At 39.3% G+C, this 17,937-nt stretch overlaps 1 protein-coding gene across 3 annotated transcripts in view; it reads left to right on the top strand.

Moving 5' to 3' along the window:
- Window positions 1-17,937, top strand: part of WAPL (WAPL cohesin release factor) — an 88,458-nt gene that overhangs the window by 56,260 nt on the left and 14,261 nt on the right. For all 3 annotated transcript variants that reach the window (XM_033209798.1, XM_033209799.1, XM_033209797.1), the window contains 7 exons: window positions 1,976-2,203; window positions 8,358-8,469; window positions 9,146-9,243; window positions 10,925-11,001; window positions 14,074-14,249; window positions 14,573-14,688; window positions 15,999-16,163. In XM_033209798.1, coding sequence (XP_033065689.1) covers window positions 1,976-2,203; window positions 8,358-8,469; window positions 9,146-9,243; window positions 10,925-11,001; window positions 14,074-14,249; window positions 14,573-14,688; window positions 15,999-16,163 — 972 coding nt within the window. The remainder of the gene's footprint in view (window positions 1-1,975; window positions 2,204-8,357; window positions 8,470-9,145; window positions 9,244-10,924; window positions 11,002-14,073; window positions 14,250-14,572; window positions 14,689-15,998; window positions 16,164-17,937) is intronic.

Here is a 17,937-nt window from a genome sequence, read left to right as displayed (position 1 = left end):
CTACTCAGGAGGCCGAGGCACAAGAACTGCTGGAACCCAGGAGGTGGAGGTTGCAGTGAGCCGAGATCATGCCACTGCACTCCAGCCTGGGTGACAGAGCAAGACTCCCTCTCAAAAAAAAAAAAAAAAAAAAGTAGAGTGTGCTGACTTAACTCCCTGATCTGAGTGATTTTGAGACATTTTGTTAATGATTTAAAAAATTATTTGGTTCAACCAGACTTGATTGGTTTATTTTATTTTTTTAAGCGATCCTCCCAACTCACCCTCTCAAGTAACTGGCACTACAGGCTCCTGCCACTATGCCAGGCTAGTTTTTGTATTTTATTTTGTTTTGTTTTATTTTATTTTTTATTTTATTTATTTTATTTTATTTTATTTATTTTGAGACAGAGTCTCATTCTGTCACCCAGGCTGGAGTGCAGTGACATGATCTCAGCTCACTGCAGCCTCCGCCTCCTGGGTTCAAGTGATTGTCCTGCCTCAGCCTCCCGAGTAGCTGGGATTACAGACGAGCGTCACCATGCCCAGCTAATTTTTTTGTATTTTTAGTAGAGATGGGGTTTCATCATGTTGGCCAGGCTAGTCTTGAACTCCCGACCTTAGGTGATCTGCCTGCCCCAGCCTCCCAAAGTGCTGGGATTAACAGACGTGAGCCACTGCGCCCAGCCAAATTTTTGTATTTTTAATAGAGACGAGGTTTCACCATGTTACCAGGTTGATCTTGATCACCTTACCTCAGGTGATCTGCCTGCCTCAGCCTCCCAAAGTGCTGGGATTACAGGTGTGAGCCACCACGCCTAGCGATTGTTTTATTTTAAAGAAATCCAAATACGTGTATTTCAGCATCCTGGGTTTATATACAGATGTAAACACAGCTGTGTTTTCCAGGGGAAAAAATGTGTTAAGGGTTTGATATAGATTTAAAATTATTATTTAAATTATTGATTTTAAACTGAAATATGACTACTATGTCATAAAGAATAGGCTGGGTGTGGTGGGCCTGTAATCTTACCACTTTGAGAGGCCAAAGTGGGTGTATCACTTGACCTCAGGTGTTCAGGACCAGCCTCAGCAACATGGTGAAACCCCATCTACAAAAAAATAGAAAAAAATCAGCTGGGTATGGTGGCATCTGCCGATTGTCCCAGGTACTTGGGAGGCTGAAGTGGGGAGGATTGCTTGAGTCCAGACAGACAAGGCTTCAGTGAGCTGATATGGTGCCACTGCAGTCTAGTCTGGATGACAAAGTGAAACCTTGTCTCAAAAAGAAAAAAAATGAGATATGTCATAATAGAACTTATATATATACTCACACACACATATCTGTAAAAATGTTCTATAAACTCTTCATTTAGCACAGAATAGCCAAATAAATATGTAACTCAGCTTATATTCTTATAGCTATCAGGCATTCATGTATGGAGGATCCATTGAAAGGAAAATTTTAAGCAACAGCGTTTAATTTTTTAAACATGTTTCTTAAGAATATTTTTAGAGCGGGGCCAGGTGCGGTGGCTCACACCTGTAATCCCGACACTTTGGGAGGCCGAGCTAGGCGGATCACGAGGTCAGGAGATCAAGACCATCCTGGCTAACACGGTGAAACCCCATCTCTACTAAAAAAAATTTCAAAAAATAAGCTGGGCATGGTGGTGCATGCCTGTAGTCCCAGCTACTCAGGAGGCTGAGGCAAGAGAATGACGTGAACTCAGAAGGTGGAGGCTGCAGTGAGCCGAGATTGCACCACTGCACTCCAACCTGGGCAACAGAGCGAGACTCCATCTCAAAAAAAAAAAAAGAATTTTTTAGAGGGACCACTGAATAAAACATTTTTGAAGTTTCCAGTATGGTTAGTAATATAAGTTTTAAGCGTTCTAACTTGTAAACAAAAGTCATTAACCATCTTATTTCCTGAGATGTCAGGAGTTGCTTACATGAACTTTTTTTTTCTTTTCCTTTTTTTGGCCTGTTGAAGAATCTGTCCCTCTGTACAGCTGCCCTCATGTATATACTGAGTAGAGATCGTTTGAACATGGATCTTGATAGAGCTAGCTTAGATCTAATGATTCGACTTTTGGAACTGGAACAAGATGCTTCGTCAGCCAAGCTACTGAATGAAAAAGATATGAACAAAATTAAAGAAAAAATCCGAAGGCTCTGTGAAACTGTACACAACAAGCATCTTGATCTAGAAAATATAACGGTGGGTTCCTTCTTCCTTCTTCTAAGATGAGAATTACTTTCATAAAGTCTTTGGTTAGTTGCAGTAGCTCTGTGACTGTGGGCAAATTATTTTAACTCTAACCTTGGTTTACAGTTTGGCAAATTTCTTAGGTTTAGATCTCAGCATAATTTCCTTCCTTGCCTGAACTTCCTAAACTAGTTTATCTGTATTTAGGCTTTTTGCCCAGTAAATAGTTGCATTTTCTGTTGCATTTTTTCTAATCCTTTTCTCTTTATTTTTTATTTTTTAAGGAAAAAATGGGCCGGGCACAGTGGCTCATGCCTGTAATAACCAGCATTTTGAGAGGCCTAAGCAGGTGGATTGCTTGAACCTGGGAGTTTGGGTCCAGCTTGGGTGACATGGGGAAACCCCAGCTCTACAGAAAATACAAAAAAGTTAGCCAGATATGGTGGTGTGCACCTGTAGTCCCAGCTACTCAGCTTAGGTTGGGGGAATATCCTGAGCCAAGGGAGTTTTAGGGTACAGTGAGCCGAGGTTGTGCCCGCCCCTGCACTCAATCCTGGGTGGCGGAGTGAGATCGTCTCAAAAAAAAGGGTAGAAACTACATTTAGGCTATTAGGAATTTGAATTCTTATTCTCCATGGATTTCAGGAATAAAAGATTCAGAGGATTTACATCTGCCATTTTCTTTTTTTTTATTTTATAATAATAGTAATAATAATTATTTTTTGAGACAGGGTCTTGCTCTGTTTCCCAGGCTGGAGTGCAGTGGTACAGTCATAGCTCATTGCAGCCTCAAACCCCTAGGCTAAAGTGATCCTCCCACCTCAGCGCACCAAGTAGCTGGGACTACAGGTGTATACCACCATATCTGGCTAACTTTTGTATTTTTAGTAGAGGCGGGATTTTCTCCATGTTGCCCAGGCTGGTTTTGAACTCCTGGGCTCAAGCGATCTCCCCTCAGCCTCTCAAAGTGTTAGGATTACAGGCGTGAGCCACCACCCCTGCCATAACTGCCATTTTCAATGGGCAAGCATCTGTTTATTCCAGAGTACCTCAGGGTGTCTAACTGCTTCATGGGACTTGAATAACCCTGAAGACACGACCAGGAAGATTCCTAGGCACCTCGCCTCCCCTGAGGTGGTGTGCCTTATAATTTAGTCATGGCCAGTAGCTGCTCTTAATGCTCATCACGATGCCCCATGTGTGAGATGGCTATTCCATTTTTGCTTTAGTTCAGTTCTGCTTTCTTCTGACTTTTTACTTGTAGAATCAATAATGTTCCAATGGTTTCTAGGCCAGTAGAAGATAATTGGCCTGTGATTTTGAAAACAAACAAAAAGAATGTTTATTATAAAGTAACCTGGTTTTCAGACATTTCCAGCATCAAAACTATATAAACATTGGTTATTGTCTACTGGTTCACAATGGACAGGTCTGTGCAAGCGTACCCCCAAAGTCCAAGGAAGCTGATAGGCCGAAGAGTCTGACAAATCCAGTGTTTTAGAAAGAAACATTTAATAGAGACTTACGAACAAAAGCCATATCTGTATCTCGGGATTCCCATGCCATTACACCCCACATCCAGGGTTTATATGCTATATGGAAAGCGTAATTCAGAATGGATGTGTAGGGCTGTTGAAGTACACCAGGGTTGTTTGACGTAAGGGTAGGATATACAGTAAGTACGTGATTTTACACAAGGAATAATGGGTAAACTGGAAATTTTAGAGGCGTTCCCAAACAGATGTTAATTAATCAGAAGCCAGGCTGGGCGGTGTGTCTCATGCCTATAATCCCAGCACTTTGGGAGTCCGAGGCAGGCGGCTCACCAGAGACCAGGAGTTCGGGACCAGTCTGGCCAGTATGGTGAAACCCAGTTTTTACTAAAAATACAAAAATTAGCTGTGCATGGTGGTGGGTGCCTGTATTCCCAGCTACTTGGGAGTCTGAGGCACAAGAATTTCTTGAACCTGGAACCTAAGAGGCAAGGTGGAGGTTTCAGTGAGCTGAGATTGGCACCACTGCACTCCATCCTGGGCAACAGAGCAACACTGTGTCTCCAAAAAAGAAAAGAAAAGAAAAAAGGCCAGTGTCTCCACACCTACTTAACTGAAGACTGCAGCATTTGCCACAAAAATTTGCAGGATGCTTTGTGCTAGCCAGATGTGACTTAAGGCTCTTACTCCATTCTCTATTTTAATTAAGGTAGAGGTGGTAATACATTCTGGTTACGGTGGAGGATGGGAGAGCAATTTAACTCTAAACAGCAAGATACAAAACTGACATGTATTCAGTACTTTTCACTTTATAAGATTGTGGAGAGAGGTGGTTTGCTCAGATGGCAAATCACGAAGTCTTGCCCCTGTCGCCCAGGCCAGAGTGCAGTGGTGTGATCTCGTCTCACTGCAGCCTCTGCCTCCTCGGTTCAAGCGATTCTTGTGCGTCAGCCTCTTGAATAGCTGGGATTACAGGCGTGTGCCATCACACCCAGTTAATTTTATTGTATTTTTAGTAGAGACGGGGTTTTGCTATGTTGGCCAAGCTGGTCTCAAACTCCTGACCTCGGCTGACCTGCCCTCCTCAGCCTTCCTGGGATTACAGACATGAGCCACTGCGCCTGTCCAAAATATTTGTAATTTTTATTTACTTCTATATTTTTACAATGTCTACTAATTTTTTATGCTATAAAAGAATAAATTTGAGCCTATAATTTTTATTTGCCTGCATAGTTGGATGAATGTGCCTTTTTTTTTTTGTCTGTATTCAACATTTAGATTCATTTCAGGTATGCTGTTAAATAACATGATAAACTTGATAATTGGATTTGTCTTATGTTTTGTTGAATTTATTAGGATGATATTTACCAGAATAGAAACTTTCCTACACTGTATTAAATAGTTTACTCATACGATTAAGCCAGAGCACAGTTGTCAGTTTTAGGATTCCTCCTTTTCCCCACTAATGTTAGCTATTCTTGAATATTTTTGTTTTAAATTGTACAGTAGATTTACTATGTTGTTTTGTACAATGAATATCCTCTACACATTAGTTTTGTTACTAGTTGCTTAATTTCTTGAATATATTGGTATTGCTGATGTGCCATGAAAAGAGAATTTAAAATAGTAATATAGTCATGCTTTGCTTCATGACAGATATGTTCTAAAAATGCATCGTTAGGTGATTTTGTTGTTTTGTGAACATCAGAGTGTACTTACACGGACCTAGAAGTTATAACCTACCACACATCTCGACTATGTGGTAAAAGCCTGTTGCTTTTAGGGTGCAAACCTGTATAGCATGTTACTATATTGAACACTGAAGGCAGTTGGAACACAATGGTGGTAAAATTTGTGCATCTAAACATAAAAAAGGTACAGTAAAAATATGATATAAAAGGTTTAAAAAGATACACCTATATGGACACTTACCATGAGTAGAGCTTGCAGGACTGGAAGTTGCTCTGTGTAAGTCAGTGAGTGAGTGATGAGTGAATGTGAAGGCCTAGGACATTATTGCACACTACTACAGACTTGATAAACACCATACACTCTGGCTCCCCTAAGTTTAACTCTTGACTCTTTTATAATAACACTTAGCTTAAAACACAAATTGTATAGATCTACAAAAATATTCTGTGAGCTTTTTTCTGCTTTTAAAATTATTATTTTTTGACTTTTAAAACTTTTTTTGGCCGGGCGCGATGGCTCAAGCCTGTAATCCCAGCACTTTGGGAGGCCGAGACGGGCGGATCACGAGGTCAGGAGATCGAGACCATCCTGGCTAACACGGTGAAACCCTGTCTCTACTAAAAAAAATACAAAAAACTAGCCAGGTGAGGTGGCGGTCGCCTGTCCCAGCTACTCGGGAGGCTGAGGCAGGAGAATGGCGTGAACCCGGGAGGCGGAGGTTGCAGTGAGCTGAGATCCGGCCACAGCACTCCAGCCTGGGCGGCAGAGCGAGACTGTCTCAAAAAAAAAAAAAACCACAAAAAACTTTTTTTGTTAAAAATGAAGACGACACACACGTTAACCTAGGTCCACACAGGGTCAAGATTATCAATATGACTGTCTTCCACCTCCATATCTTGTCCCATTGGAAGGTTTTAGGGGCAGTAAAACTTGCATGGAGGTGTCATCTCCTGTGATAACAATGCCTTGACCTGAAATACCTTCTGAAGGACCTGCCTGGGGGCTCCCCCGCCCTGCCTTGAAACTCTCTGGCTCTGTCAACCTGGCTGGAGTGCAGTATCGCGATCTCAGCTCACTGCAACCTCCGCCTCCTGGGTTCAAGTGACCCTTGTGCCTCAGCTTCCCAAAGTGCTAGGATTACAGGTGTGAGCCACCTCGCGGCCTGTTGCTCTTATTTTCTGATTAGTGATTTGACTGTGCTTGAGCTCTGAGGACTATTCCAGTTTTCAAATAAAATGCTTGAATAGTAGGCTGTTTTTAAATGCTAGCTTAAACTATACTGAATATAGCCTAAAATATCAAAGAATCCTTTTTATGCCAATAGAAACAAAACCAAAACTTACTAAAAAGACTTGAGTTTTAATTATTAATGTCACATTACCGTCACCTTTCTTCCAAACAAAGAATGCCTCATTAGGCTTCAGTTTTGCCGGTATGACTCATGAATTAACACACCCGAACCAATCTAAATTACTCTTTGAGGGACAGAATGAAAAATGGGCACAATTGAATATGTTTTTTGTGGTATTGGATTCTAGTTCTGTATTTGTCACCTTGGAGAACTTTTCTTTTTTTTGAGACGGAGTCTCACTTTGTCGGCCAGGCTGGAGTGTAGTGGCACAAATTTTGGCTCGCTGCAACCTTGGCCTCCTGGATTCAAGCAATTCTTCCTGCTTCAGCCTCCCGAGTAGCTGGGATTACAGGCGCCCACCACCACGCCCAGCCAAGTTTTGTATTTTTAGTAGAGATGGGGTTTTACCATGTTGGCCAGGCTGGTCTTGAACTCCTGACCTCAGGTGATCAGCCCGCCTCAGTCTCCCAAAGTGTTGGGATTACAGGCGTGAGCCACCACACCTGGCCGAGAACAACTTTTTTAAAAGAAGTAGGTTAAAATATTCTAGATCTCTTCTAAATGTGCAATCCTAAGGTTTTCACTGGTAATATCTGTTGTTTGCGTTTCTAAATATCTAATTTTTGTGCAGTTTTCAAATAGACCTGATAATGTAAACTATCATCTTTCGAAAGGGAGAAATTTAGGGAGAAAAATCAGATCTTGTCAGTCTTTGCTAGTTAAAGAGCGTTTCTTTTGTTATGCTGAAGTTCCTTTATTACAGCAGGAACCAAATTGCTCTTTGTTGGGAAGTGGCTGTCTGCTTTAAAAAGAAAAACAACAGCCAAAGTGAAATAAAGAGCAATAAAAAATCTTTACTCAGATTGTGAATGTGGCTCTTAGCTTTTGTACCAGAAGGTGGTGGTCCTAAAGCATTATTTGTATACAGTTTTGTCATCATGGCCACGTGATGAATATCTGAGCTGCTAAGCCTGCAGTGTGCCCTTTAAAACTAGTCAGTCTGCAACACTAAAATGAACAAAAGATTTGTATGCAGAATAGACAAAATACACCGAATAACAAGAAAAGACAATCAGTCTTGCAGGAAAATATGGAAAGAATAATGAACAGGAGTCTCATATTAGAAACATAATATGTGAAAAACTGTTCAAGGTTATTGTAGTTGTAAAAATACAAACAAAAGCAATATGTTACCATTTTGTGTCCTCAAACAAAAATGTTAAGTGATAACTTGTGCTTTTGAAGATTCAGGGCAACTGACTTTGCTCCTGAGAGTGTTACTTGTTAAATCCATTGTGGTAAATTAATCCAATATTGATTTACAGTTAAAAAATACATGTACCCTTTGACTTAGCAGTTCCACACTTGACCTCTATAGAAATAAGAGTACCTATATATATGTATAATACTAAACTGACAAATGATAGACTAATAGCACATTTTCTCTATGAAAAGCTGGTTAAATTTGTTCAATGTAGACTATTCTGATAAAATTGAAAATTAGTTCAATTTTATGTATAAAAGTAGTATTAAAAAACTACATGTAGCATGCAGTAAAGTTTTGTAAAGAAACAATTTCTAGACTTACTGTTGAAAGTTAATATTCATTAATGATGCTTCTGGTTTTTAGACTGGGCATTTAGCTATGGAGACATTATTGTCCCTTACTTCTAAACGAGCAGGAGACTGGTTTAAAGAAGAACTCCGGCTTTTGGGTGGTCTGGATCATATTGTAGATAAAGGTATGATACTCACATTTATAATGTTTTTATATATTATTTAAAGCCTGAAGAAAATACTCCATTGACATACTTCACAAAATAATTGTATCTGTTTGGAAATGTCTATTTTTTTTTTTAGTAGCATCCTGCAAATTTCTAACATTTAAAGAAGCAACTGGCCGGGCGTGGTGGCTCACGCCTGTCATCCCAGCACTTTGGGAGGCCGAGGCGGGCGGATCACCTGAGGTCAGGATTTTGAAACCAGCCTGACCCACATGGAGAAACCCCTTCTCTACTAAAAATACAAAACTAGCCAGGCGTGGTGGTGCATGCTTGTAATCCCAGCTACTTGGGAGGCTGAGGCAGGAGAATTGCTTGAACATGGGAAGTGGAGGTTGCAGTGAGCTGAGATTATGCCGTTGCACTCCAGCCTGGGCAACAAGAGTGCAACTCTGTCTCAAAAAAGAAAGAAAAAAGGCCATTAACATTTTGATATTGGGGAATTATGGAAACAAAATAATTACAGAGTATGATATATTTCAGAATCTCACAGTATGAAACCTAGAATAAAAAATGTTCAGAGAAGTTCCAGCATGTTCATAGCGTGTGTACAGGTGGCTTCTAATGTTAGCTAAAAGTATTCTGTTGGTAAATATTGATGGTAAATACTAACTTACATTTGTTTTTTTTTACCTAGTAAAAGAATGTGTGGATCATTTAAGTAGAGATGAGGATGAAGAGAAACTGGTAGCCTCACTATGGGGAGCAGAGAGATGTTTACGAGTTTTAGAAAGTGTAAGTATGGATGACTATTTGGCAAAAATTATTCAATCTTAATTGTGATTGTGTGTGTGAGAGAGACTGCCAAATATTTTATATACCCCTGGGGGTTCACTTCTGTTAATCCAGATAGAAATAGCAGTACGTTTTTTGAGAAACCAGTTGTTAATAAACAAGCTAAATGAGTAGTTTTGTATTTTAGGAGTACCTGTATTATTGCTGCAAATGAAATGTTATGCTTGTTTGTTTATATATGCCAATCTTTTTTTAAGATTTTATTATTTTTATTATTATTTTTTGAGCCAGAGTCTCGCTCTGTCACCCAGGCTAGAATGCAGTGGCCTTGTCTCAGCTCACTGCAATTTCTGCCTCTAGGGTTCAAGCAATTTTCATGCCTCAACCTCTTGAGTACTGGGATTATAGGCATGTGCCATCATGCCCTTCCAATTTTTGTATTTTTAGTAGAGTCAGGGTTTCCCCATGTTGGCCAGGCTGGTCTCAAACTCCTAGCCGCAAGTGGTCTGCTGGCTTTGGCCTCCCAAAGTGTTGGGATTACAGGCATTACACCTTGCTGGGCCCCTCCAAGCCCAGCTTTTTTTTTCCTTAATGTGAATTTCCTTAATGTGAATTTCTACTTGACTACATTGTTTGTAGATAACAATAGTGAAATGCAATCAAGTTTTATTTTTAAATTATTATTAGCATTTTGTTTATTTGACTTTTATTTGAGTTAGATTGTTTATAGGCATGACTTGTCATAATATTTGGCTTTGGAGAATGATACTATTGAACTGCAGTAAGTATATTTTGTTCTTTGACTCTTATGAAGGACTTAACCCAGTTCCGTGTAGATTAGAATTTATACTGCCAGCTAATTTCAGCATGCATAGATTTGTTCACCAGGTTATTTTAAAAACATCTGTGGGGAAAATAGGCCAGGCACGGTGGCTCACACCTGTAATCCCAGCACTTTGGGAGGCCGAGGTGAGCTGATCACGAGGTCAGGAGATCGAGACTATCCTGGCTAACACGGTGAAACCCCGTCTCCACTAAAAATACAAAAAATTAGCTGGGTGTGGTGGCAGGTGCCTGTAGTCCAATCTATTCCGGAGGCTGAGGCAGGAGAATGGCATGAACCCAGGAGGTGGAGCTTGCAGTGAGCTGAGATCTGGCCACTGCACTCCAGCCTGGGTGACAGAGTGAGACTTCATCTCAAAAAAAAAAAAAAAAAAAAAATCTGTGGGGAAAATAGTGTAGTATAAATTAAAAGCTCCTGGCTAGATTAAATTGTAATCGCTCCATATGTCTTCTAGAGTGCTTTGGGTACAGTAGATAACAGATATTTCTTTGTAAAAATGTATTCTAAATGAATCTACTTATGAACTTTACGTTATTTGTAAATTGAGGACTGCTCTGTTCTGACATTCAGTGTGTTTGGCAATTTGTTACAGTGAATATATAGTGTAGAATATGTTAATTATGAATGAATAATTATAACAGTGATGTCTTAATTTTTTCGTAAAATATTAGCTTTCGTATTTTACGTCTGGAACCTGTGGGTTGTGAAATTATTTCCTTAGGTAACAACTGTTTCTTCCTCATTTTTATATCTTTTACGCCCCAGGCAGAATGTGGTGTTGTGTGAATGAATGAAAGTTTTGGATTGCCACAGTTATCTCATATTCTTCCCTTTTAGGTAACTGTGCATAATCCCGAAAATCAAAGCTACTTGATAGCATATAAAGATTCCCAACTTATTGTTTCATCAGCTAAGTAAGTTTTTTGTTTATTAGTTAACAGTTAACATTATTACTTATTTTAAACATTTGGCTTGATCGTAAATGAAAGAAATTTGGATTAGCTTCCTCCATGAAGTACTCTGTTGAGTTCTATGAATCAGTTCACATTGTGTAACAAAAGTTTGAAGAGTACAGATTTTGGACTCAAAATGAAGATGTGGATTCCAATTTGATAATTTCAGCTGTATCACTTTTGTAATATACAAACCAAGCTCTTTACAAGGGGGGGATAATAATTGTGTGTAACCCACCTAGGATTTTTATTACAATTAAATGAGTTAATTTGTATGTTTGTAAGACGTATATACTTAGTAGACATTTTAAAATATGTGTATATTAAAAATACATATAAAAACATTTTTAAAATTTAAATGACTTTAAAAGTATCTTTTGTATCTTATTTGTGATACATGTTAATGAGTTAAATTAGTTAATATGCAAAGCCTAGAACAGTACTTGGCATATAGTAAATACTAAGCATTTTTCCTCATTCTGGTTTTAAATGGAGTTTTCTAGCCCTCTTCTTCTGCACTTTATTTAAACCTGTTTTTTCATATCTGTATGTAGCTTCTTCCATTCCACATTTCTTTCTTCCCACGTTTCATCACAATTAGGCTAATGCTGTCACCTCTGCGCAGGTAAAATTCCCAAGTATGTCTCCAGTCCTGGTTTTATCTTATTACAGCAGCCTCTTCCTGATGTCTCTGTCCTAGTTCTTGATATCTGCCCTAGTTCTCTGGCTTTTAGCCTATCCAGAACAATACCACTTGGAGTTAACTTTCCAAATTGCTACTTTGAAAAAAGTTTTAATTTCTCAAATGTCTGATTCCTTATTGTCTTTAGATATATGTACAACTTTCTTATTGAAGTCAGCCTTATCAAAGGCCCATTGCAGTCTTACTCTAGTTTATCTGTTTTTTAACCTCTTATTTTGGAGGAATTCAAATATAAATAATGTAATAAACTGTAATGTATACATTATCAATCACGGCCAGTCTGGTTTCCATCTATAACCCCATCCATTCCCTCTCCTGTATTATTTGAAACATATCCAGATATTATTTCATCCATAAATACTTCAGTATATAAGGTCTGAAAGAAAAGGACTCTTTTAAAAAATATAACCTCAATGCCATTTGCATACCACACATTATTAGTTGCCTACTATTTTATGTTTAGGCAATATTCTAATTTTCAATAGTCTCAAATTTTTAGTCTCAATAGATTTTCTTAATCTGTAGGTTTTTAAAATCTCCCTTTTTGTCTTGGATTTGTACATTTTGTATCTTTCATTTGTATATTTTATTTATCTTTATTTTATTTATTTTTTTTTCTGAGCCCCGGCTGGAGTACAGTGGCATGATCTTGGTTCACTGCAACCCCCGCCTCCCAGGTTCATGCAATTCTCCTGCCTCAGCCTTCCGAGTAGCTGGGACAACAGGTGTGCGCCACCATACCCGGCTAATTTTTGTATTTTTAGCAGAGACGGGGTCTCACCATGTTGACCAGGCTGGTCTCAGGTGATCTGCCCGCCTCAGCCTCCCAAAGTGTTGGGATTACAGATGTGAGCCACTGTGCCTGGCCTATTTTATATACATTTAGCACTTTTTTTTTTAAAAAATAGATACAGGGTCTTGCTGTGTTGTCCCGACTGGTCTCAAACTTGTGGGCTCAAGTGATTCTTCTGCCTTGACCTCCCAAAGTGTTGGGATTACAGGCATGAGCCACTGTGCCTTGCCTATATTTAGTGCTCTTACCGCATGCATTCTGGTTGTTTGCTACCATGTTTTTACCCTTCCTTACCAAAGATTATTGAAGTTAAATGTTTCAGGTTTCATTTTCTTTTTTAAATTGACAAGAAAAATTGTATATGTTGTTTCTGATTTAAAAATATCTCTTGTGTATACTTTATAACCTCTGACAAGTACCTTGTAAAAGGAAGTATTTCATATGACAGATGCTCTTTCCTTGTGATTAGGAAAATCAGGCCACATGTCTTGGAAGTGGCAGTAGAGGTCAGAATTGAGTGTTTGTAAAAGAGCACTTATCTCTAGGTTTTTAAGCTTTTCAGCAGAAACCATAATCAATTCAGAGATAGCTTACAGAAAGATTAAATAACATATGCTGAACCTCCTTTTATCTTCAAAGCCCGAGTTTAGCCCAGTCTAAAAACAGTTGCGTTACCAATGACAGTATGGTAATCCTGACCAGCATTCAATACCAGAAGAACAAATTATTTTAGGTTAGACGTGAAGAACACCTTCCTGACCAAGTGGTTGTAAAATATTAAGAACTTTCACAGAATTTCCTCAGTATGTTTTAAAGGGCAACTAGGCATAGATTAGATACGGCTTCTAATTTTGTGTGTTATATAATGCATGAAGAATCAACTGATAGAGCCAGCTTACTTGATTTGTATTAAACATAAAAATAGTGGACTTGGTGATTTAAACAGTGTCTTTAGAAATACTAGATCCATTTAGGGATTATATTTCCTTGTTATTTGGGGTAGAATCTTAAGAATCCTTGGATGTAACTCATCCCCTTGGATAACTGTCAAGGAGACATGTCAGTTTGAATGAACTTAAATTAAAAAATAATGATTTATATTGTCACGTTGGTAGTTAAGATAATAAAAATAATGATTTGCTCTAATGCATATGAAATATTTAATACTTGTGTTTACTTTAACATTTGTTACGTAGTTATAACATTTACTACCTCAGAAGTGTCCAACATTAGCTCTTTAATCATTTGCACTGTTTGAGAAAGGGTTGTTGTCCGTCTCTTATATTGGAGAGATCAATAACATGCAAGACAATTTGGAAATAAAGAGATTATTAGTGGTAAATGTAGATAGTACAGTTATAAACTTCTGCCATGAGTTTTTAATTTTAACATTCTTTGGATAATTTTTTTTAAGGTATCAGGTTTTTCCAAAATAAAGTGAAATTTCATCCGATAGCCTTTAGGTTCAAGTAAATAGAAATTTGCTGTGTACCTATTATTATTTACTATAATAGTCTATATTTTATTTCCTTTTAAGAGCATTACAGCATTGTGAAGAACTGATTCAACAGTACAACCGTGCTGAGGACAGCATATGCTTAGCTGACAGTAAGCCTCTGCCTCACCAGAATGTAACTAACCATGTAGGCAAAGCAGTGGAGGACTGCATGAGGGCCATCATTGGCGTGTTGCTCAATTTAACTAATGATAATGGTAAGATTTTTTCCATTTCTTTCTCATTGAAAGATGTATATTGCATGTGAAAACAAGTTATTTTTCTTTGTTTCTCCTTTTCTTAGGATAGTGATTTTTTAATTTGTCATAATGTACTTGACTTATTCATGTGTAGGTTTAAATTGCTTTTAAGAGTTGGTATTTTTAGAAGCCTAGTAACTTAACCCGGAAGTATCAACAGTATGTTTCAATAGAGAAATGACTGTACAATTCCAAGTTAATGTCCATGTTAATAAATCTCCATTATTAGTGTTCTAAGGAAGAATCAATAACCACTTTCCTATATTTATTTCTTATTTCAGAGTGGGGCAGCACCAAAACAGGAGAGCAGGACGGTCTCATAGGCACAGCACTGAACTGTGTGCTTCAGGTTCCAAAGTACCTACCTCAGGAGCAGAGATTTGATATTCGAGTGCTGGTAAGTTGAAATGACTTTTTCAGAAATGAGTATCATATCTAGTAAGGTGTGTAAAATGTTAACCTTAGTTTGGGTTTAAGAACTAACCCTTTAATATATTTTGGGTTTTTTTCATGAGTTTCCTTAAGAACATACTTTTTTTTGGAGATGGAATCTACAGTGGCATCATCTTGGCTCACTGCAACCTCCGCCTCCCTGTTTCAAGCAGTCTTCCTGCCTCAGCCTTCCAGGTGCTGGGACTATAGGCATGTGCCACCATGCCTGACTCATTTTTGTATTTTTAGTAGAGACGGGGTTTTGCCATGTTGCCCAGGCTGGTCTCAAACTCCTGGCCTCAAGCGGCTGCCCGCCTCCGCCTCCCAAAGTGGTGGGATTACAGGTATGAGCCACTGTGGCTGGCTGAATGTACTTCTTATTGTGCAAAAGAAAGCCATGAAAGACCCTATGTAAACATAAAAAGTACAAAAGCCAAAAGTGGCGGTTAAAAATTAAAGGAATGATTCTTTGGGAAAATTGGTGTTTTTTTTTTTTTTGTTTTTTTTGAGACAGAGTCTTACTCACTCTCTTTCCCAGGCTGGAGTGCAGTGACACAATCTTGGCTCACTGCAACCTCCATCTCCTGGGTTCAAGCGATTCTCCTGCCTCAGCCTCCCAAGTAGGTGGGGTTACAGGCATCCAACACCACAGCTGGCTTGTCTTTGTATTTTTAGTAGAGATGGGGTTTCCCCATGTTTGTCAGGTTGGTCTTGAACTCCTGGCCTCAAGTGATCCACCCACCTTGGCCACCCAAAGTGCTGGAATTACAGGTGTGAGCCACTGTGCCCGGTCTTTTTGCTGTTTTTTTTCTTTTTGTCCTTTCATACTACTGGTTTTTTTTTTTTTTTTTTTTGAGACGGAGTCTCGCTGTGTCGCCCAGGCTGGAGTGCAGTGGCTGGATCTCAGCTCACTGCAACCTCCGCCTCCCGGGTTCACGCCATTCTCCTGCCTCAGCCTCCCGAGTAGCTGGGACTACAGGTGCCTGCCACCTCGCCCGGCTAATTTTTTGTATTTTTAGTAGAGACGGGGTTTCACCGTGTTAGCCAGGATGGTCTCGATCTCCTGACCTCGTGATCCGCCCGTCTCGGCCTCCCAGAGTGCTGGGATTACAGGCTTGAGCCACCGCGCCCGGCCCATACTACTGGTTTTTAGTCATTTTGTAGATGGTAGAACATTGATATTCAGCTTTTTAGCTACCAGTAAAAATTGTGTATATTGTGTATTTGTTTTAAGTACTCATCTCTGATAATATGTGTCTTTTAAAATTTTTGAAGGGCTTAGGTCTGCTGATAAATCTAGTGGAGTATAGTGCTCGGAATCGGCACTGTCTTGTCAACATGGAAACATCGTGTTCTTTTGATTCTTCCATCTGTAGTGGAGAAGGGGATGGTAGTTTAAGGATAGCTGGACAAGTTCATGCTGTTCAGGCTTTAGTGCAGGTAAGCAACCACTTAAAAACAAACTCATAACTGCAGTTTGTTGGATTTGTCCAATTTCTTTTATCAATTCCACCTTTTACCTCCTTTTCTTCCCCACCTGTCACTGGCCCCCTCTGCCCGTCCTCCAGTCTTTTTAGTTAGAACTCCTGAAGCGTGTCTCTGCTAGGGTCGAAAGGGACTGTTTTACACCTGACCAATTTTTAAATATTCACAGCGTCTAGGGTGAAAGCTTATTTTAAACCAGAATTTGTAACCAATTAAAAATGTGGTACATGGTGGTGCACGCCTATAATCCTAGCACTTTGGGAGGCCAAGACAGGTGGATCACTTGAGGTCAGGAGTTCAAGACCAGCCTGACCAATATGGTGAAACCTCATCTCTACTAAAAATACAAAAATTAGCCAGGCGTGGTGGCATGCACCTGTAATCGCAGCTACTCAGGAGGCTGAGGCAGGAGAGTCACTTGAACTGAGGAGGTGGAGGTTGCAGTGAGCCAAAGTGGCACGTCACTACACTCCAGCCTGGACAACAGAGGAGGACTCTGTTTCAAAAAAAAAAAAAAATGGTGTTATGATTTCTCTGTAGATCAGTATACTGCTTAGAATGCATTCTTACTTTATTCTGCTGATTTTTCTCAACTGTTATAATCACGCCTTAAGCATTGTTACCAAAAAGCAGGGACAAAGGCACATTTGTTTTATTAATCAAATTGGGTGCGGTGCGGTGGCTCACACCTGTAATCCCAGCACTTTGGGAGACTGAGGTGGGGAGGATCACTTGAGTCCAGGAGTTTAATACCAGCCTGGGCAACATAGTGAGCTCCCGTCTCTGTTTAAAAAAAAAAAAAAGTCAAGAATCCAGGCCCATCTCATCCACTTCATGTCCTCTAATACTTATTTACTTGTCTGATCTGTGTCCAGAACTTTGTTTGACCTTATGGACCATAGAAAGTTAGAAGTCCTTTGTCACCTGTTCCCTTACCCAGTCTGGAAAGGACAGAGTAGCTGAGCATGGGAAATCGTGAATGACAATGTTTCTTTGAACCATTTAAAGTCATTTTTCATTATCCTCTTTTGTTCTCTATTATGTGTGATTGAATGTTGACTGTAGATAAGAGGTAGTTAATCCCTAGGATTTTCTTCTTAGTTTCAGGATAGTCAGTCTTGACTAGCCTTGAAATGTTAGTTTATTTAAAATACAAAATTAAATGCGAAACTAGTGATAAATTTTCATTACTTATCAGTAACAGTAATAGTAAATGGTAGTAGTAATTTACTAACAATAATTGGTAATAGACTACTTTTAGTCTCCAGATACCATTTAGAGATTTCATTTAATGCAAAAACCATTTTAAAATATTTGGCACCTCTCGCTTTGATCCCATCGACACATTTATTTTTCTGCTAAATGAAGCATTTCTTGACCGTGCTAGGTAGCTCACACCTGTAATCCCAGCACTTTGGGGAGGCCAAGGTGGGTGGATTGTTTAAGCTCAGGAATTTGAGACCAGCACGGGCAACATAGTGAGATCCTGTCTGTACAAAAAGTAAAATAGTTGATCGAGTGTGGTGGTGCATGCTCATAGTACTAGCTACTCGGGAGGCTGAAGTGAGAGGATTGCTTGGGCCCAGGAGTTTGAAGAGTTTGAAGCTGCAGTGAGCTGTGATTACAGCACTGTGTTCCAGCCTGGGCAACAGAGTGAGACCATGTCTCAAAAACGTTTTAAAATAAAAGTATTTTTTTTCTGTACAGTTGACTTGTTTTTAAACTTTTT

This window comes from Trachypithecus francoisi, unplaced genomic scaffold, assembly GCF_009764315.1.
Source record: "Trachypithecus francoisi isolate TF-2019V2 unplaced genomic scaffold, Tfra_2.0 Lachesis_group9, whole genome shotgun sequence".
NCBI lineage: Eukaryota > Metazoa > Chordata > Mammalia > Primates > Cercopithecidae > Trachypithecus > Trachypithecus francoisi.
This window is presented reverse-complemented; position numbering and strand designations above follow the sequence as displayed.